The sequence below is a fragment of the Pantherophis guttatus genome, chromosome 4 (assembly GCF_059756535.1).
Source record: "Pantherophis guttatus breed Tessera chromosome 4, ASM5975653v1, whole genome shotgun sequence".
NCBI classification, from domain to species: domain Eukaryota; kingdom Metazoa; phylum Chordata; class Lepidosauria; order Squamata; family Colubridae; genus Pantherophis; species Pantherophis guttatus.
The window spans coordinates 78,274,749-78,297,197 of NC_142066.1; the positions used below are offsets into that span (position 1 = coordinate 78,274,749).

General features: G+C 35.4%; 1 protein-coding gene across 5 annotated transcripts in view; it reads left to right on the top strand.

Moving 5' to 3' along the window:
* The window catches only part of VPS41 (VPS41 subunit of HOPS complex), a 326,442-nt gene that overhangs the window by 114,835 nt on the left and 189,158 nt on the right, over positions 1-22,449 (top strand). For 2 of the 5 annotated variants that reach the window (XM_034413658.2, XM_087892429.1), the window contains 2 exons: positions 17,974-18,048; positions 20,786-20,848. The exons of 1 other annotated variant lie outside the window; for it this stretch is intronic. In XM_034413658.2, the coding sequence (XP_034269549.1) occupies positions 17,974-18,048; positions 20,786-20,848 (138 nt within the window). The remainder of the gene's footprint in view (positions 1-17,973; positions 18,049-20,785; positions 20,849-22,449) is intronic. 2 more of the 5 variants (XM_034413736.2, XM_087892431.1) reach the window with 1 other exon arrangement.

Genomic DNA, 22,449 nt, shown 5'->3' on the forward strand with positions numbered 1-22,449 from the left:
TGTTGGTGGCGCAGTATTGGAAGAAGGAAGATTTGCCTACTATTCAAGAATGGATATTAAAAGTAGCAAATTTAGCAGAGATGGTAAAGATCTCAGCGTATTTGAAGGACTATTCAAATGAGAAATATATGATAGAATGGAAAAGATGGATAGATTATATTCAGAGTAAATATCGGACTAAAAAATTTCAAATAGTTTACGAATAGATAGACAGATGTTATTATGTATTCAAATTTAGTTTGGTAAATGGGGAGTTAAAGTATTAGAGGGATGTAAGAGGTTATAATTAATTAGACTATGTTAGATTATGATTGTTGAATGTTATACCCTGTATTTTGCTCTGGGAAGTAGGGAGGGGGGTGGGTGGGAGGGTGAGGTTGGGGAGGGTGGAGGGAAGGTGGGGATATATATGTAAACTTTTTAAAACTTTTCAATAAAAAAAAAATAAAGCCTCCTAGAGGTTGAAATTTAACACCTTTTAACAATTGCTTTCCAGTTAGATATAATAAGTCCATTCCCCAATCTCCATCAGTTTTCTTAAGAAAGTTCAATTCATCATTCATCAAATGTTCTGTCAACTCTGAGTTTTTAAAATCCATGCCCCTTTCAGTTTTCTTCAACAAGTTTCCTTCAAATTTGTCAGCAACAAATTAGATTTCAATCCATCTGGTTGTAAGTCTGGTTTAACTGCTGTTACTTAAACCTGAGTATCATCTTTGGGTTGATCTAAAATTGTTGATATTTTATCAAACTTTTATCTTTCAATTTCAACTTGTGGGTTAAAAAGCATTGTTTTCAAAAGTTTTCCAGAGTTTTATCTTTAAGTTGATGCATTGTTTGCATTTTTTTATATAGTGCAAGACTATGAGACTGTTTTTAATTTAACTTTTACTACCAAGCATAACAGTTTCTCTCAAAGACAGGGGATGTTAAGATAATATTTCTCATAATGAAAATGAATGGGAAAAAGGGAAATTTCCATCAAAGGTTAAAAAAAGAAGGGCCTTTAAAAATTAATAGAATGCAAAATCCCTAAAATGAAAATGCAGTGTAAATGTAAATCAAATCAGATCACTTTCTCTACTCAGGAAATCATTGTCGACTTCCATATGGAGAAAGCAAAACTGATTTGCAGCAGTAAAGCAATACAGTTTTAAAAACTTCAAAAAATTCATTCTAAATCCAGCAGGGGGTTAGAATAAATTAGCATTCAACCAGTTGATTAACATATAAAAGTAAGAATAAAAATAGAATAAAAAAGAATAAAAAAGGAAACTTCAAATTGTGCAATTAAAATCAAGTTGTGCTCAAAAACACATAGCTGAAAGGAAAAAAATGGAGACCCGAGTCTCTGGATGCTTCTACTGAAAATTGCAACCATTAATATTCCTCTTCCCAGGTAGTTCATAAAGGGTTGTTTTGGGTCATTACTAATTGCTCTCCTTCAAATCTGGATAAATTTAGTTATCCTCATTTGGATATCTGTAGTTTCATTGGATCCTGTGTCCTTATTCTTTCATAAATGAGTACAGGGTTGTAGTTTTATTTAATAATGAGAGAGTTAGTCAGATAACAGATTGGTCAATTTTATTTGTTGTTGACTGAAAACATTTATTGAAGGAAGAAAAATGATACATTTATGTATATGAGTATGCCTTTGTATGTTTGTGTGAGCCTGTCAGAAATGACATGCTCATGCAAATGCCACAGCTTAGGTACCTGTATCAGAAGTGCTGGCACAAGTACACATGCCATTTATGTGATTATATGCATGTTGCTATTGTTGTATCATCACCTATTTTTGTAGGAACTAAATTCACGTACCATAATAAGCTTAATAGTAGAAAAAACATGTTAAATAGGATTCACTGCAGAAATGGGCAACCTGTGGGATCTTTTGTGGTACATGAAGCCCTTAAACTAATGCATTTAAAAATCCCAGTGTCTGTTCCCTGCTTTACTTTGAAACCTAAATTTTCACTAATACTATTTCACATTCTTATGTGCAAAAGCTTTGTTCCTACCATATTTAGTTAAACATAGTGGAGTTGTGAAATATATTGGAAGTTGTGGAAGTTTGCATGAGTTTCTATTTGTCAAAATATGCAGTATTAGTTGATAAATTGATCTAGTTTGGATACAAGTCTGCTTTTTTTCCTCTCCTTTTTAATCTTCATAGAGATGGAAGACACTCATTTCCATTTTAAATTCATTGTTCTATTTAAACTGGGAGAAATTGTGTTTGGTTGAAATAATCCAGTGCTATAGTCAAAATGCACTTGGGACTTCCATTGTTGGCCAATAGATTTAAAGATGAAATTTAAAGTGTGATTTTATTTTACCATGTTTTCCTGAAAATAAGACCTGGTCTTATATTTTTGGGCCCCCAAATAAGCACTAGGGCTTATTTTTGGGAAAACACAATTTCAGGATAATCAGCCCAGCTGGGCACCCCGTCCCCGGTACACGCACAAGAGGTGGCAAGCATGTGGGGACCGACAGTATCCAGTAGCAGCAGCAGTCAGCTGGTCCCTTGGTCAGCACATTCTGGGGCTGCGCAGCCCACGCAGCGCAGGTGAGCGATTTGGACAAGCTGCAGGAAATCAGAAAGTCAGTGGGCCAGAGCAGGTGGCTGGCGGTGGAATGTTTGTCTTTGCACGGTGGTACTGGTAGCATACAGAGGCAGAGGTGTGGGGTGGAAGCAGGCGAACCTGACGCACCGCACCACTGCAGGCAAGCCAAGAGATGCGAAAATGAGCCTCCTGCAACTGCCCACCTGGTCCGGCCCACCAACTCTCAGCTTTTTGCTTTACAGAAGCAAGCTAAAACAGTTTTTCAGGGGGCTGTTTTTAATTGCTAGTTCTGTAGGAATTGTTTATCTTGCTTAGAAGTTAATGTTACATTATTGTGATTTTAATTGCTGTTATATATCACCTATTATAATGTGGTGAATATTTTGTGTTTGTATATTGTTGAAGGTTGTAAGAGTATGGAAGATAAAATCCTGATAAAAATACTGTAAATATGTAAATTCATAAATAAATACAGTATAACTATTTTAGTGTGCCAGATGAGCACACTAACACTTAGACTGGTATCACATTTCTTCACACAATTAATAAACCTTGTCTTAAAGATACAGAATCAAACCTCTATAGAGAAAAATCTGTATTGTACAGCCAAATATATATCCTAACAGGATTGCTTTAAACGAATTTATTGGGATGTATAGCACATTGTGCAAAAGTCATATTGGCACTAATTTATTTTTAAGAAGACTTGAAAAAATAATATTTGGAGTATAAAATAAGTCTGAAGTCCTTGGTTATTAACCACGGCTAAAAAATATAAATTGTACAGGAAATTTTTTTAAATGTTTAGTTTTCTGGCTCACTAATATTGCTTCTCCCCTGGAATTGGAGTTTACTCTAGACTAAATGGATATTATTAATCCTCCCTTCCATCCATTGAGATGCAGCAGTGAAAGAATCAATTATTTATTCATTATCAGAAGAGTTTTACAGATTAAACATTAGCAGATTGATTTTCCAGGTTCACTGTTCAGTGACTGAACTTATAAGGTGAGATGCTGATGAGCATCAAGGGAGAAGAAGTTGCCATACAGTTAAAAGGGGTTCTTTGGCCATGAATTTATCTGTAATCGAAAAGTTGACATAATCCATACTAAGTATATTTATTTCAAGCATTTTACATTAAGTAATTGATTGTCACAAAGGATATATTTTGTAAATGGCAGATTTTCTTCAAATAAAGTTACTCAACAGTCTTCTGCCAAAAGAACTCCAAATTTTTCCTAAACTTTTTTTCCTCTTATTAAAGTTAAATATTTGTTTAATAATGTCAGCTTACCATTATTGGTAAGTAATAAACTTACTTATATTGTCCAGAATTCCAAACAGGCCTGCACGAGAAATAACTTTGCAACTAGTAGTGATTCAATGGAGGATACTGTTCTGCCCCAGCTCTGGTTTCCCAAGGATTGTGAAACACCACCGACGGTCCTTATCAAAGTTATAACGTACCAAGAATAAACAAAGTCCGGCAAAGGTTGGCAACCAGCCCAGAAAACAAAATATGATAAGACACTCACTGTCCAAAATGCTCTGTAATAATTACACGTTGTTTCCTGCAAGAAATTACTAACTGCATGTGACTTAAATAGGCTAAGGGAGTGGCCAATTATCCTCAAACCTTACTCTCGAGGAGACCTCCTCCTCCTGCGTATCCACTCCTGCCTTTTGGTAGTCCTGCGTGCTCGAGCATTGAGGAGAGGCTCCTCCATTTCGCTCTCTCCACTTGAAGGAGCCTCTGGAGGTTCTGAAGGCCCTGGCGGAGTCTCTGCCTCTGGCACCACATCCTCTTCAGCCTCCTCGCTGTCTGATGCGAGCTCCGGCTGCGCAGGCTGCTGGCACGACTCCACACTAGCCTCCTTATTGTCGGGATCAGCCACGATCCGTGCAGTCTGCTGGCGGGCCACAACAGATACTAATTCCTACTTGACATAGACTATTTGTCATGAAATCCTGATTTTTGTCTGTGGCTTAATTACCAGGAGCCATTTCAATTATTTGCCATTCGTTACTATTAGGCCATATGTAATATGTGTGACAATTCAGCATATACCATGCTGCAACAAAATCCTCATTTTCTAAAAAAACTGCTATTGGTTGGCATGGCATCACTCTATTCACATATGTGTAAATTCCTTCCATTTATCAGTCAGCTGCTCTTTTTTCATAGATCTGCTCTTGGGAACTGTCTGCTCTTGTACTTTCAAGATTGCAAAACCCTTTTTCTCTTTTTAGAATGAAAGTGATAATCTTATTATTGAAACTAAGTTACTATTTTATTTATATTCTACCCTTTTAATAGTACTTCAGTGATAATGCAATAAAATATGACCCCAAAGCGTGGGTATATCAAAATATTTTAACTACTGTTCTGTCCTCACTACACATTAGTGTGTGGCAGCTCAACATATAGCTAAACCCACCTATCCTCCAATAAAACAGACAGTGTGCGTAGATCTGAATGCTTTATTGAAAGAACAGGATATGGGGAAAGTGGGGAAAATATGGATACATACAATGAGAACCAAATACAAGATAGTATTGAGTTACTGAACGTAACAATTAATAAATACAAACAATTTAAATCTCACCAGCGATGCTCTATGTGTGGGATGGGTTTGTCCTTGGATAACCATGTGCCACAGATGGATTCTTCTTTGTGTGACTTCTGGTTGGCGATCCGCAGCAAGACAGTGGAAGGAGAACGATCCCCGTTCTTCAACCCCAGAGCTTTCGTGTTTTGAGGACTCTAAGAGGCGCAAAAGCCTGGAGGATATTGCGGACTAGAGAGGGAGTCCAGAGGGTGTTGAAGTGAAGGGCGATCACTCGCTGCGTGAACGGACGTCTCAGTCAATCCAGCACGAATGTGTCTGACATCTTGGATGGCAGACCTGAGGCTGCAATGAGCTGATAAGCAGAGGGAAGAGAAGATTATTGAAATAGATGGCGTCAATATAAGTGATTATCTGGAACACCGTAAGATTACTATAACTTCGAAGAAGTGGGTTCGGTCTTTTCGGGTCAGAAGACTCATAGCGAGAGAATGAGTGGCGACTGGGCAGTTGGAGAATAAATCAGCAGAATAATTCTAACTGTTAAGATGGCAACGAGGAGAAACAACGACACCGATGAAGCAGAGGCATGGATAATAAAAGCTGGTGAGAACTGTGAGTGAACAGAAACCAAGTGAGAGAGCCAACATCGCGGAGTGGCAGAAGGAAACAAGATTGGGATTGAGAAGAAGAAGAAGAAGTGAGATCCGCCATTGCAGTGACTTAGCAGAAGGCGAGGACTGACAGTTTGAACTGTAAAGGAAAGAGAGGACTATCATATTACTTATTTGAACCTACATTTGAATGGAGGACGTGAAGAATATTGAGGCGACAGAAGGAGAATATTGACTTCAAGAACTAAGGATAGATATAAGAGTCAAGAGCAGCATTTGAAAGAGAGCTAAAGACCTAAACCCTTAAGAGATGGTTGTTGAAACAAATATAAACTTAATAGTACTTTTGCCTGCTCCATCCCTCATTGTTCTTCTTCCTTCTTTTTTTCTTCTCTTCTCCCTTCTCCATAATAATGTTGAGTGATTGATTAATTAATTTGGTGATAATTAAGAAGTAACTAATAGAAATTGAATAAGAATTTTAATACAAAGGAATAGATTAAGGTACTAATAATAGAGACTATTAAGTATTAATTATATGTTTTATTATAGTACTAATTGAAATATATAAGATAGATTTAACTTGAGGTATAGATATATGTGATTATTAATAAGAGATTCAGATTTTGACTTAATTTATTTTTATATGTAGATTGATTTGTCAAGTGTTTTAAGATTCACTATAGAGTATAATTATTGTAGAATATATAGACTATAAAATTTCATCAGTTATTATATTGGTACCTCTTCAGTGTGATATTAAAGACAAACATGAGGAATAATAATAAGAAAATCAGGCAATTAACAGTGGATAATAGTGTGGAAAAATATTTACAAGATTCTGGGAGATCAAAGTAGAATACTGAGAGAAATGACAAGCCTCACCATGACAATCCTAAAGGCAGGGAAGAAAACTACGTCCAACCCAATGATAACTATGGCACCTCCCTCAACTCAGCGGTCGACGGACAGGCAAAGATGGAAAGATCCACTGTAACCCAACTATGCAGACAATGCAAACCACCCTAACGCTAATACAAGAGACAATTGTTAAAATGCAGGAAACAATGTTTAGTAATCATAGTGAAATGAAAACAGACATCCAGAACTTAGATAGCAAAATGACTGCTATACAAGAATCAATTTATAAGAATGAACAGAAAATAAAAAGTATAGAGGCTAAAATGGAGCAAAATGAAAGGAAACTGGAACAAGTAGACCAAACGATGGTGGCCCTAAATAAAGATCTTGAAGATTCAGTGATACAGCTGGAAATGGATCAAGCGGCATTCTATCTGAGATTTCAGATAGAAGGGAAGGAGGAAGACCTGGGACAGATAAAGGCGGAGATCATCGCAGACACTCTACAGAAGGACAAGCAAGAAATTGTAACAGAAATGGATGAGGTACACCGAATCCAGACAAACTATGCCAGATGACATAAATTACCCAGGGAGGTCCATATCAGGTTCATTAGGAAAAGGGTCTGCGATATAGTCTATAATATAACGAGAAAAGTACCTATGATATATAAGGGAAAAGAAATCATAACCCTGAAGCAATTCCCAGAAGAGTAAGAGAGTTACGCAGAGACTATCGTTTCCTGGCTATTTAGTTGAACAAGCGAAACATCATGTTCAGATGGATATTACCAGAAGGGATGCTTGTCACATGGCAAGGCAAAAAACTAAAAATAGATATCCTAGTGATGGCGCAACACTTTCTAGATCAATTGACAGGAACTGAAGAGGAGCAGAGTAATAAAGAGGAAGTGGAGACCATAAGCCAGGAAGAAGAAGTATCACACCAACGAGACATCCAAGAAGGAACCTCAGAAAAGAAAAACGAAGAAGAAAGAGAGAACCCAGATACAAAAGGAAGTAAAAAAGAACACAAAGGGTCACAAGGGCGAACAGATACTAATACTTGACAGAGAACCTAAAAAATGGAAGACTGGAAGCTTCTATCGATAAATGTGAATGGACTTAATGCAACAACAAAGAGAAGACAGATATTTACAAAGTTAGCCAAGCAAAATATAGGTATAATATGCCTCCAGGAGGTACATATTCGGAAACAGGACGAAAGATACCTGGAGTATAGTAAATTAGGGAAAGTATACACAACACTATCAGAAAAAAAAAAGAAGGGGGTTGCAATATATGTTAGGGGAGGGATTATAGCTAAACAAAAATATGCGGATTCTAAAGAAAGAATATTAATGGTGGAAATAAAGAGAGAATTTCTACCAATATTGTTAGTAGTTATTTATGCACCCAACAAAAACCAGGGGGATTATTACAAAAAATTACACGAACAGTTAATTAGGATGGGTCACATAAATATTTGCATTGTGGGGGACTATAATGGGATAATAAATATAGAAAAAGACTATGCTAGCAGTAAAGACAATAGGAAAAAAAGAAATACATTACCTAGAACATTCTTTAATATGGTAAAAGAATTAAACTTAACAGATATGTGGAGGACCCTACACCCCACAGAAAAGAAATATACATTTTATTCTAATCCCCATGCATCTTGGTCTAGAATAGATATGCTATGGATGAATAAAGAATTAGGACTGGAAATAGAAAAAATAGAAATTACTCCCAATTTGTGGGCAGATCATAACCCTCTGGAGGTAAATTGGAGAGCCTCCCCCCCAAAAAAGAGAACCAGAAGATGGAGGTTAAATTCACGAATTCTAAAAGACAAGGGATGTGTAGAAAGGATAACGAAAGAATTGAGACTATTTTTTAATGAAAATAAAAAACAGCACACTTCCTTAACTAATCTATGGGATACCATGAAAGCCTATATAAGGGGGATAACAATAGCATATAATGCACAGAAAAATAAAGAAAAATGGAAGGCACTTAACATCCTTCGGGAAGAAAATGGAACTATGGAGGCAAAACTTCAATTCAGTCCGGGAGACAAATTAACCAAGGAGAAGTTGACCCTATTGAGACATAAAATGAATCTATTAGAGCAAGAGGAAATTGTAGAAAAACTAAAATAATCTAAACAATTCTATTTCGAACATGCAAATAACACAGGGAGGTGGTTGGCCTATAAACTGAAAAAAGAAAGTGAGGCACGGATTATTCAACAACTGGAAGATACGAGGGGGAACATACAGAACAAAGAAGATAAGAATGAAACAAACAAATGAAAATAGCACAAGACTATTACACAGACCTTTATAATAAAGAAGATATATCAATAGAAAAGATCGAAAATTATTTAAGGGAGGAAAAGATTTTACCATTAAGGGAGGATGAAAGAGAAATGTTAAATAAAGAAATAACAATAGAAGAGTTAAGAGTGGCAATTTCGAGACTCAAAAACAATAAAACACCAGGTCCAGATGGTCTCCCAGGAGAAATTTATAAAAAACTAGATGAAATGATAGAACCAAAATTATTGGATATCTGCAATGAGGCCCTATTGGAGGCAAAGATACCAGAATCGTGGAGGGAAGCATATATTACACTACTCCCAAAAGAAGGTACTGACAAAAAACAGATAAAAAACTATAAACTGATATCCCTCTTAAATACTGACTAAAAAGTCTTTATGAATATAATTGCAGAAAGATTGAAAAAGATATTAAATGCTATCATAAATCCAGATCAAAATAGCTTTCTCCCGGATAGACAAATAAGGAACAATATAAGAATAATTGTAGATACCCTGGAGTACTATGAAGCACATCCAGAGAAACAAATGGCCCTTGTTTTCCTGGATGCCCAAAAAGCCTTCAACAATTTAAATTGGCAATTTATGATTGAGCAAATTAAATTAATTAAATTTGGAATTAAATTTGAGAAAATGATAGAAACAATATATAAATTACAAAGGGCAAAAGTAATAATGAATGGGGATATTACAGACACTTTCCAACTAAAGAAAGGGGTACGACAAGGGTGCCCGTTGTCACCATTGTTATTTATTTTGATATTAGAAACCCTATTAAACAGAATTAGGAAAAATTGTAGGATAAAAGGATTAAAGATTAGAAGAGAGGAATATAAGGTGTAGGCCTTTGTAGATGATGTAGCACTCATTATTGAGGATCCTTTGGAATTGGGCCCAATTTTATTGCAAGAAATAGGAAGATATGGGGGAGTAGCTGGATTTAAAATTAATAAAGGGAAAACTAAACTATTGGTTAAAAATTTAACAATAACTCAGAAAAAAGAATTAGAAAAGGAATTAGATCTACAAATAGTAAAAAATCCCAAATATCTAGGGATTTGGTTATCAGCAAGATGTTCATCATTAAAAGAAGGCAACTATGTGGCCCTGGTCCAAAAAATAAAAAGAGATCTGGAAAAATGGGGGAAACTACAATTATCACTTTTGGGCAGGATAGCATCTATCAAGATGACTATCCTGCCTAAAATATTATATTTATTCCAAACAATACCCATTATTTTTGATAAAAATTTTTTCACAGAATTTAATAAAATTATCACGAAATTTATCTGGGCTGGGAAAAAAGCAAGAATAAAATTGCAATCATTACAGGATAGCAGATGTAGGGGAGGTTTTGGCCTTCTGGCTTGGGAAATATACCATAAAGCAGCCACTCTAGTGTGGATAAGAGATTGGGTCAACTTAAGGAACAAAAGAATTCTAACCTTGGAAGGACATGACCTACAAAGAGGGTGGCATGCCTTTATGTGGGACAAAAAGAACAAGACACAAACATACTTTCATAGACATAAAATTAGAGAAGCATTAATACAAATATGGGAAGAAATTAGGAGGAAACAGTATATGAAAATCCTGAACTGGTTATCAACCATGGAAGCTATGATTTATCCCAATACAATAGAAATTAGCAAAATGATTAGATATAAAGAACTTTTAGACAATCAAGGAAAACTCAAAAGTAATCAGATCTTAGGTAAACAGGGAATACTTACAGATACAATCCAGGTATAAAAAAGACATAGAAGAATTAGGTGGAAGCAAATCAATTAGACAAACTGTTGGTGGGCCCAGAAAAAAAAGTATTATCCAGATTGTATAATTACTTATTAGAATATGACAGAGCAGAAGAGGTGGTAAAAGAACCAATGATAGATTGGGCCAAAAATATAGGACATAACATAAATTTAGATGAATGGGAAATGATTTGGAATAAAAATTACAAATTAACAAAAGCAGCAACATACAAAGAAAACCAATATAAAATGTTATACTGGTGGCATTTAGCGCCTGCAAGACTGGCAAAAATCTATCTGAATGTAAACCCTAAATGTTGGAAGTGTGATCATCATCAAGGTACCTTCTTCCACGGCTTCCGGTTTGACTTCTGTCGCCACCAGATGGTCCTTTGAGACCGCCAGCCCCGTCGCTCGTAAAGAGCTGCCTTTACATCTGAAAGGCGGCTCGAAAAACTCCATTTCCATAAGGAAATGTGAGATAGAGCAGGTGAGGGCAGGTAGAGCTCTCTGCGAAGTCCCCAGAGTTTTTTCTTTGCTCTTGGGGATGAAGCAGGATGAGGCTCCCTATTTCCCTCGCCGCTGCTCCGGGCTTCGGGAGACCTCTGCTTTTTGCAGAGCCAGGCGACGAGATCAAGCCTTTCAATGAAAACAACAGATTGCTTAATTAAAGAGGATGAGATCTGGACTTGGGATCCTAAACTGCAAGTATTTTTAATGATTTTATAAGCGTTTCTAAGCGAAGGAAAAAAAAAAGCTTAAAATGGCGACTGCTGAGGCTTGAGAAGTAGCCGAAAGTGAAAGTCCTTCCGTAACAAGATACAAAGTAACGGAGCAAACAGTGCTGGCTAGAATAGAGAAAAAGAAAAAATTTCTATTCTAAGTTTCTTTTTTTTTTGGAGATCTGATATTGATCTTGTTGGAGAGAAGTCCTCTTTCTTCAAAAAGAGTTTGTCTGTGTGGCAGGATGGCGTTAAAATTAACAAAGCCAGACAAACAAGCAGCGGGGGGGGTTCCCCCCATTTACAATTGTGTGAGCAAGTTTCTAGTTTACAGACTCAGAAGGATGGTTTTAATTTAAAAGAATTTGTTTTGAAGGAAATGGCAAGACATGACTAGATTGTGAACCAGAATTTTGAAAAATTTAAGCAGGAAATTAAAGAATTCATACAATTAAAGTATGATAACTTACAAAGAAAGATTGTAACAGTGACTAATGCTTTTTCAGAAATAGTTATAAAGATGGATACAAATATCAAGTTATTAGAGTCTAAAATGGAGGAAGTTGATGATAAGATTTATAATTTGAACAATAAAATACAAAGAATGGAAAATGATTTGATAAATATTCAAGACAATAGTTCTGAAGTAAAGTCTAAAAAGGAAGCTGATCACGAGACTTACAATACAGAAAATATAAAACAAGGGATTGAAAGAGAAGTTACAATGATGCAATACAGGCTCACAGAATTTGCAGTCAGAATGAGAGGATTACAGGAAAACAATAGAGATGATTTAAGAAAAATATCTGCTGAAGTTCTGGCTGGGATTTTAAAGATTCATCCAGAGGAGGTATCTTGTAAGATTGACAAGGCCTATAGAGTAAATTCTTGGATTGCAAAGCAAAGGCAATTGCCCAGAGATGTGATTTATTTTACAGATAAAGAAATAAGAAATGATATTGTGCAAAAATCTTTTAATTCTACTCTACAATTGTATGGAAGAAAGATCTGGATATATAAAGAGTTGCCGCCCAAGATATTAAAAGATAGAAAGAAATTTGGATTTTTGGTGACTGAGCTAAACAAACAAAACATCTCATTCAGGTGGGATGTCCCAGTTGGCATAATATTGAGATATCAAGGAGAAAGATATCAACTAAATTCTGTTGAAAAAGCGGAAGAATTTCACTATAAGGTTCTTAAAATGGGTTCAACATCTTCATGTATAATACATGAGTGGAATAAAGAAAAGCAAAATCAACAAGAGATAGAAATTCAGGATAAACAGAAAGAGATGGAAGTAATGGAAAAACAAGAAGTTACAGAGGATTTTGTAGATGAGCAGCTTCAGGATTCTCCTTCAGAGGTTACAGCTGGACTATTTATAAATACAAGAGAGGCAGCTTTGGATTCTAATGTGATGATTCATCAAGTTACAGACCAGCATAGAAATCAATCAGTTGACATACAACTCAAAGAAAAGAAACCAGAATGGAGACCTAAGCCACAAAAGCAAAACCAACAAGATCAAGTTATAGATCAGCATGAAAACCAAATAGTTGATACACAATTTATAGAAAGGAAATTAGGATGGAGATCTAACCCACAAAAAGTCAAGAAAAGAAGAAGCAGGTCTTACAAAAACAAAAATTTTTAAACTAAACAACAGTGCAAGGCCAGTTATCTAAGAGATGATTGAATATATGACAAGATAGTTGAGGCAAAGTATTGATTTATATTATCCTGAGGACAGTGACAGACCTCTGCAGTGCTGTACTTTTGGGATGTGAAAAGGGCCTTAAACTGAATGGATTGGAATTATCTATTTTGGATTCTTTAATAAATGTATTACGTTTATGTTGAGCTACAAGGCAAGAGAGTTATGGGGTTGGGGCACGCAGAAGATCTGGTTGTTACCCTATTACGGTGTTGGAATTAATAATTTAGATGAAAGACACTACTATAGACACTATATGGAATACAAATATAAAGTCACTCGGGTGGTTGTTTTTTATATATCAAGTCATCTATTGTTGATGGGGGCAGATGGTAATTGAAGATACCGAACATACTGTTGGAATTAGGATGTGATGTTACCCTAATATGGGTGATGGAGTTAACAATCCAGCTGAAAGACACTACAGAAGATATTATATGGATTACAAGCTTAAAGTCATTTGAGGATTTTATTTATATAAGGGAATACTTCTTAGTGGTGTGGGCAGAAGAATAAAGAGATCAAGAATTATTATGTATGGTAGTTCTGTAGGAATGTGGGTGGAGATAGGTTAGCTTATTGATTGTTTAGTTGAAGAAAAGGGATATTATGTTTAGATATGAATATATGTAAAAGATTTGAGTTAAGAGATATATCTATGGGGTGGAGGAAATGGGCAGACTATGAGTTGAATAAATGTTAAATTAGGATTTATTATATAGTTTTATAGTGGAAGGTTGCTTTGAAATGTTTTATTAATATACAAAAAAAAGATTTGATTTAAGAGATATATGTATGGGGGAGAAGTAAAAGAGTAGATTATGAGTAGAAATTGTTAAATTGGGGGATATAATAATATTACTGTGCTAAATTAGGAGTTATTATATAATGTTATAGTAGAATGTTATTCCGAAATGTATAGTATAAGGGGGAATATAATAACATTATTAGAAAGAAAGGGTCAGTATATGGGGGATGGAGCAAGGGGATGGTAAAGTATTATATAATCTGTTATGAATTTGGGTTGTACCCTGAAGAAGCCACGGGGGGAGGGGAGGGCGAGGGGGGGGTTAGGGAGGAGGGGGGGAAAGGGGGAAAATTTGTATTTGAAAAACTTTTTCAATAAAAAAAAAGGTACCTTCTTCCACGTGTGGTGGTCATGTCCCAAAGCGAAGAGGTATTGGAGTAAAATACAACATTGGCTACAAAAATTAATTAATAGCAAAATTGAATTGATTCCAGAAACTTTTCTCCTGGGTGTACTAAAAACCAAATACGACAAAAAAACCCAAGATATTTAATTTTAGACATATTCACAGCAGCGAGAATAGGAAAGATTGGAAAGGAAATAATGTACCCACCAGAGGGATCCATTATTCAAAAAATATTCGACTGCCGAAATGAATAAATTAACATTAGAACTAAATGAAGAAGAAGATTCAGAATACTGTATGGTGTGGGATAATTGGTACAGGTGGATTGATAACCGATTTAAAAACGGATAAAGAGTATTATAAAGTTTAAGATACATATATATATCTAGGAGTTGTAGAATGTATAGGAACAATCAATTTAACCTGCTTTGTATGGGAAAAGTAACACTGTTCGATCATGTACTAGAATTTTGGAAAAGGAAAAAAAACTGCAATACAATTTTTTTTGAAAGAATTCTTCATTGTGCTTCTGCATTCTCCAAATGCTAAAGGAAATGGAGTCTGGCTTCCCAGCATGCACTTGAGAATGCAGACTGATGGGTAAATGGGTGGGGTCAGCTTCAAACAATATACCTAGATGGGGCTAGAGAGCAACAACAGTATATAAAAGTTATATGCTGGGGCATGAAAACCACTTTCTTAAGTTCTAAAAAAGAAAGAACTAACTGCTTTTTCAGAAGAGTATTCCACAGTATCAGCTTAGCTACTGGAAACCTTATCCCAATGAAATATGATCAGAAATCAAGGAGGAGGTAATGAATGTAAAACTGGGACAGACAGTAAAGGGAAGAGAAGTTAATATTTCAGACAGTGAGTTCTGAAGCTATTAGTTTTTGTTACCTGAATAGTTGTAGGTGCCTCTACAGGGCAACAAAACTGTTCTAGAAATTTGGGCCATAGTAAAATCCATATTAGTCTGATAACAATTTTGAGAAAGATAGTATATTAAGATCTTCTGGTCTACTATTTCCCTAGCAGGAAAGTTTTATAAAAGTGATTTTATACCTTGTTTTTTTTCCATTTAGCTAATCTTTTAAATATTAGAATATTGTTGATATTTGTTAAATGGTATAGATCAGAAAATGAATTATTATATGGAGATAACATCATTGATAAATGAGCCAAAATTAATTATTTGTTGGTTAATTGGTCTTTGTCAGCGCGCTAATTAATCCCATTCTGCTTCTGGGTAATCACACCTTGATTTTAGAGACGTGGATCGTGGCATTTTCCTTGTGTATACTTTTGCAAGAAAATAAACCCCGAAGATATTTCTTCTAAGAATAAACTCATTTATTTGTTATACAGAAAATAAAACATCTAACTATCTAAATAATTACTTTTTGGCAACGTTCCTGCCGGCCACCTCTCTGTGGTCGGACTTCTTGGCAAGAGAACAAAGAAAGTAGGAAGTAGAAAGAAAGGAATGAGGACATAGCTTATTGATAAGGAACTTGGCAAGCTACGGAAAGTCTGAAATATAAAAAAGTTGAAAAAATGTAAGAACCAAAATGTAATCTTAGCATATTTAAAACCATTAAGGTCAGAAATTGCTTATCTATAGGAAAAACTTCTTTATGGAACAGGACAATCTTTATTAATGAAGGATTAGATGAGACAGGTTTACCTCACAAATACTTTCACAAAAGTTAAAAGTGTGACTATTTTATCTTGCAAAGAATTCCCAATTGATGTACAACAAGTTAACACTGATGTAAATGGGTTTTTATTTAATTTTATGTAGTAAAATATCAGGAACTGCAATAGTTATGGTTAATATTTATAAGCCTAATTTATATTCTTATATTATGTTTTAAGTTTTATGAATGTTTCCAACACTTGAGTGAGTATATTTATGATAAAATAGTAATGAGATTTCAATGAAATATTGGATTCCCAAGCTTCATAGAAATGCACTGGCATTTAAAAAAACCCAGTCATTTGTGAGGCAAAGAGTTAAGACTTATATGAATAATTTAATTTAATAGACCTTTCACATTTGATATATTCATCTTAAAAAGAATACACATTTTGTTCTGGGGTGCATTTTATAAGCTATTTCACCAAATGGCTATAAATGCAGACTAGTTGCCAAGCACCCAAAATGCAGTCATGTGTTCATAGGAGACGGCAAATCTGAGTCAAGTAGTTTTTTCAGGGTCTGATCTAACTGACCACTCATAAGGATTATGTGTAATAATGGGCAAGTTGGGTTATGGTTGCTGATCATTCCTCTAATGTGCAGAGTGTTAGAAGTTCAGTGAATATATCATTATTAAATTGTACTCAAGAATCCCTTGTAAGTAAGGGATACTTAGAGATTAAAATAATGTTTTATGAAGATAGAAAAGATTGATAACTAGTGTGTGTGTGTGTGTGTGTGTGTGTGTGTGTGTGTGTGTATGTATATATATATATATATATATATATATATATATATATATATATATATATGCGATATTTTTGCAATCAGGGTTTTTTCCTATGTTGAAAGATGTTAAAATGGCCATGGTGGGATGAAATCTCTATTCATCACTTTCAGACCTGTCAGACATTTTATGTTGTTTCTTCTGTGACTTATGGGAGACTGGGATAGCACTATTTCTGCCTTTTTAGACCTCTTCAGCCAGACACACCCATATTTTGTGACTCCTCCCTGTAGAGGTCAAATATTTATTTCTTTTGATTCATAGGTATAAATGTGCGATATTTTTGCAATCAGGGTTTTTTCCTATGTTGAAAGATGTTAAAATGGCCATGGTGGGATGAAATCTCTATTCATCACTTTCAGACCTGTCAGACATTTTATGTTGTTTCTTCTGTGACTTATGGGAGACTGGGATAGCACTATTTCGGCCTTTTTAGACCTCTTCAGCCAGACACACCCATATTTTGTGACTCCTCCCTATAGAGGTCAAATATTTATTTATTTATATCGCACATTTATACCTATGAATCAAAAGAAATAAATATTTGACCTCTACAGGGAGGAGTCACAAAATATGGGTGTGTCTGGCTGAAGAGGTCTAAAAAGGCCGAAATAGTGCTATCCCAGTCTCCCATAAGTCACAGAAGAAACAACATAAAATGTCTGACAGGTCTGAAATTGATGAATAGAGATTTCATCCCACCATGGCCATTTTAACATCTTTCAACATAGGAAAAAACCCTGATTGCAAAAATATCGCACATTTATACCTATGAATCAAAAGAAATATCGGCAAGATACTCTCAATTTTATATGGGAAAAGACCCGAAGACGCCAAGACGTGCATACCTGTATCCGTGAAAATCTACGAAAACACACACACACACACACACACACACACACACACACACACACACACACACACATACACAGTATACACACACACACACACACACACAGTATACAAACACACACACACACACACACTTATGTGCTATCTTTTCTACAATTCTAGTAAATTATGATATATATAATTAATGGACAGTATTGAACTTGATGAATTGAGGACATAGCAGATAAGTTTTTATCTTGTATAGAAAGCTGAAACAATATGCTTATTCTAGGTGATACTTCTTTCTTAATTTATTTTTCTTTTCTGATTGTTAACTTTCAACAGAGTCCAGTCAAGATCAATCAGATTAGCCTTGATGAAAGTGGTGAGCACATGGGTGTGTGTTCTGAAGATGGCAAGGTACATCAAGAGCAATTTTTTTCCCCTCTTTATCTGTAAAGGTCCTTTACAGTGTTATTTTTCCAGACCACTGGAAGATCTGTGTATAGTGAAATTCTATAATAACATTACTGTCACGCATCTGCCTTACTACCAAACACACTTCAGAAAACTCATCATTAAAGTCAAATATATTTGGTTCAAATCTACTTTTGGAAAAGTAATTACAAAAAATGTCAATACTGTTATTGGTATTAAGCTGATTAACAGCTATGGCAGAAGCACATGTCACTGCAATTATTGCTGTGGTGCCAGTTATAGTTCACTGACTAGTCTGATGTTCCTGCAAGAATGTGTCTTAATGCTTCTTTGGTATAAATCCAGAAAATTGGATTCCTGTGTGCAAAATTTCTATGGACTGGTAGTTTTTCATCCATATATATTTTAAAACTTTTATGTTTGTTACTTCTGGAATATTTTGATAACCAGTCACCATCTATCAGGCTTTATAGTCAGTGAACTATTACAGCATTAAAGAAATGTGAAATCAATAACACATGCACACACCCTTTTCTTTTAAAAAATGTGGCACCCTCTGTCTCAATTGGGGAACGTATATCATTTTTTTGCACAGCCAACAATTACCCATGTTTTTTAGGAACAAAGGGAGCTGTGACATTTTAGTGATTCTGAGAATTGATTTCTTCACTTATTAGAATGTCTTTATTTGTTTATTTTTAAGTGTGCAGCAACCTTGACTAATAGTAATTCAGGGTGATAAAACTCTGGTATAATCTATTCAGATGCCTTTCCAGGAAATAATATTGCTTGTATATTGTGTGCGTTTGATACCACTCCTCAAGGTCTGACTGATTGAAGTGGCCAAGCTTGTTTATTATTGAATTGTTTGACAGGTTCATACCAAATTAAACAATAAGCTTATTGTATCTAGCTAAACATATTTTAACAGTATTAAGTTTTAGATTTAGGTACATTACATGTGTAGCCATAGATCATTGCAAAAACTTTACGTTGTATGAGCTGCAATGTAATCAAGCTAATTTTCACTTAGTATTCATCATTTAAAAGAGAGAAATTCCATACATTAATTGTCACATCTTTGATTATTTGACCCAGAACTTTAAGATGAAAAAAAGAGTACCACACATTAAGGGATGTGGAAAAATGATCTGACAGCAAAACATTATTTCATCCTCATCATTTCCAACATAGAGAAAGCCCAAGATTCTATGTATCTTTTGTTACAGGAATGATAGAATGGATAGTGTGGCAAGTAATAAGGCAGATCTAAATTAATATTATCTATTATACCAGAGCAAAGTAGTATAGAACAGTCTACCAAGTACAAATGTGCATGTCTTCTGAAATGTGAATGAAAATGTCAAATCATGCACCGAACATTAGAACCATCATTAAAAAGGCACAACAAAGAATTTATTGTTTATTGGTTCAATTTATATGCCGCCCTTCTCCGGAGACTCAGGGTGGCTTACAATGCGTTAAGCAATAACCTTCATACTTTTGTATATACCTGCTTAGTAGGGCTTTTGCCCCCTCCCCCCACAAGCGGTGTTCTTTTTTATACAAAGTCAGTTTATTGCCCCCACAATCCGGGTCCTCATTTTACCTACCTCGGAAGGATGGAAGGTTGAGTCAACCTTGAGCCTGGTGAGATTTGAACTTGCAGTAATTGCAGGCAGCTGGCAGCTAAGTGCTATTTAACAGCTTTAGTCCATTGCTCCACCAGGCTTCCTGTGCCAACTCAGAAAGCTCAGACTGTCCCAGGAGCTGCTGATACAGTTCTACAGAGGAATTATTGAGTCTATTATTTATACTTATATAACTGTCTGTTTTGATATAGCAACCAAACAGGACATAATATAGACATCAGCAGATAGTTAGGTCTGAAGAAAAAACACAACCAGCTTGCCTTCCATTGAGGACCTGTATACTGCTTGGGTCAGAAACAGGGCTGAGAAAATATCTACAGAACCTTCACATCCTGTAACTAAACTTGTTTCAACTCCTCCCCTCAAAATGCTGCTACAGAACATTGTATGCCAAAACAACTAGACAAGAGACCGTTTTTCCCTCATTCCGTCATTCTGCTGAATATTTAATTTCCACAGTTCTATCTTTTGTCTGAGTATATTATCCATGTAGTACAGCTATATTAATTTTAACTGTCTCATCTGTTCTACTACTTCTCTGTTGGTATCATTATTATGATTATTATCTTTTGTTACTATGATTATTATTACTTTGTTGTTTTGCATGTACACTGAGAGCTTATGCACTGGAGACAAATTCATTGTGCGTTTAATCACACTTGGCCAATAAAATATTCTATTCTATAACACAACATCAGCAATTAAAATCCCGCTAACCCATATACCTGAAGCAATAAAGGGGTTTTGGTATGGCTATGAAGAAAGATAGACTATGAGGAAAGAGAATAAAGATAGTGGAAATAGTGGTGCAGTCATTTTATTTGATCAGAAGCCCCATGTCAAAAGAGGAGATTCTTCACATTATCTGATTCATGCAGTTTACAGCTTTAAAGGTACTATTGTTTAATATTTATAATAATAAATAATAAATAAATAACTTCAAATGGTTAAAATACTGCTGCCATTTGTTTTTTTAAAGTATAACTGGATATATTTGATAGCTCTTTTGACCTTTTCAATTAAATAACAGATAAATCAATACAATCTAAAAATATTATTTATTTCAGGTGCAGGTATTTGGATTGTACACAGGAGAAGAATTCCATGAAACATTTGATTGTCCAATTAAAGTAAATAATTTATTTTATTTTATTCTTTATGTTATTATATTATTTAATTTATTTAAATATTTTAATTTATTTTTAACAATATAGTACTTGTCAGGCCTGGAAGACATCTTTTGCATTGGGCGTTCAGGTCTGCCACATTTACTGCTGTGGGAAAATGGAGCAGGGGTGATATATAGTCATAATAACATTCCTTTTTCAGAGAGTCAAGGACATCTTGCCCTGCATAACTGGGAGGCATTTCCAGTTGGGATGGTGCTTTGATTGGACCATGTGATGGACATGTGGGTGCTGGGCAGGAACTTGGACTTTCCTTTGGGTGGGGAAAACCTGGAAGCTTTCAGATTTGGTTTTCCCAGATGTGCCAATATGACATCTCTAATAAAATGAAACTGAGGAACTTCAAGCCTTGGAGTCTTCTTTCATTGGAGATGTTTCTTGGAACCTGACAGTATTGTTATTTAAAAATAGTTGTACCTATTCCAATAAGATAGGAATAATTAACAAACTGCTCCCTGACTTGATAAAATTAACAGTTACCTAATGATCTTTTGTGATTAATACTGTTTTATAGATATCCATCATCAGATCAGAGATATGTTATAGTATGAGACATGTTATATAGGGTCTAAGGGGATAATAGGATGGAATCCAGTTGTGGAACTAACAGTTCAATTGGTTATCATATTTCTTGGCCTTAGTACAGTTAGCCAGAATGATACTCCGCAAAGCTGGACAATACTAGGACAGGGGTGTCAAACTCAAGGCCCACAGGCCAGATCCGGCCTGCGATCTGATTAGATCTGGCTCACAGAGACACCCTGGAAACAGCGAAGGACTGGCCTGTGGTGCCTCATCCTGGCCCAGGCCAACTGGGCACTCCTCTACAACCTGGTGCTGGCCATCTGGGCCAGAAAGCAGTCAGCTTTAGATCCGCAGAGTTGCCCTGGAGACAGTGAGGGGCTGGCACCGCCCCATGGATAGGAGGCAGCAAATGCGCATGGAGCATGGCGTCCCTGAAGACCGTCTTCTCCTGCAGGCTGACTGCATTCTGAGCATCTCCTTTTCACCCAGGACGCAAGACCCTGCATGCTCGTCACCTCCTTTTTTTAAAAAAAAACTTTTAAAATTTTTTTTCAATAAACACAAAACCAAAAACGTACATACAAAAATACAAAAGAACAAGCAAAAAAATAAAAGAATACAAGAGATACAAAAAAAGAAAGAAAGAGAGAAAGAAAGAAAGAAAAGAGAAAGAATAGGAAAGAGGGGAAAAAAGGATGAAAAATAAAAGAAAAAACCATTTTTTATGCAGAACTGTGTCCATTTACAAAACTTATCCCTATAAAATACTTATGGTCTATATATTTTACTTCATCAAATTTTGTTATGTCTGAGCCTGTTTCATCTTTTTCTTTTTAATCCATTCGTACCATTTCTCCCATGATACATAGTACTCCGAGTCTGTCATTTCTTTCAGTTCCAATGTTAGTTTGTCCATTTCAGCGCAGTCGTAAATTTTTTTGATTATTTGATCTTCGGAGGGCATCGTCACATTTTTCCAACATTGCGCAAAAGCCAATCTCGCCTCTGTCATTATATGT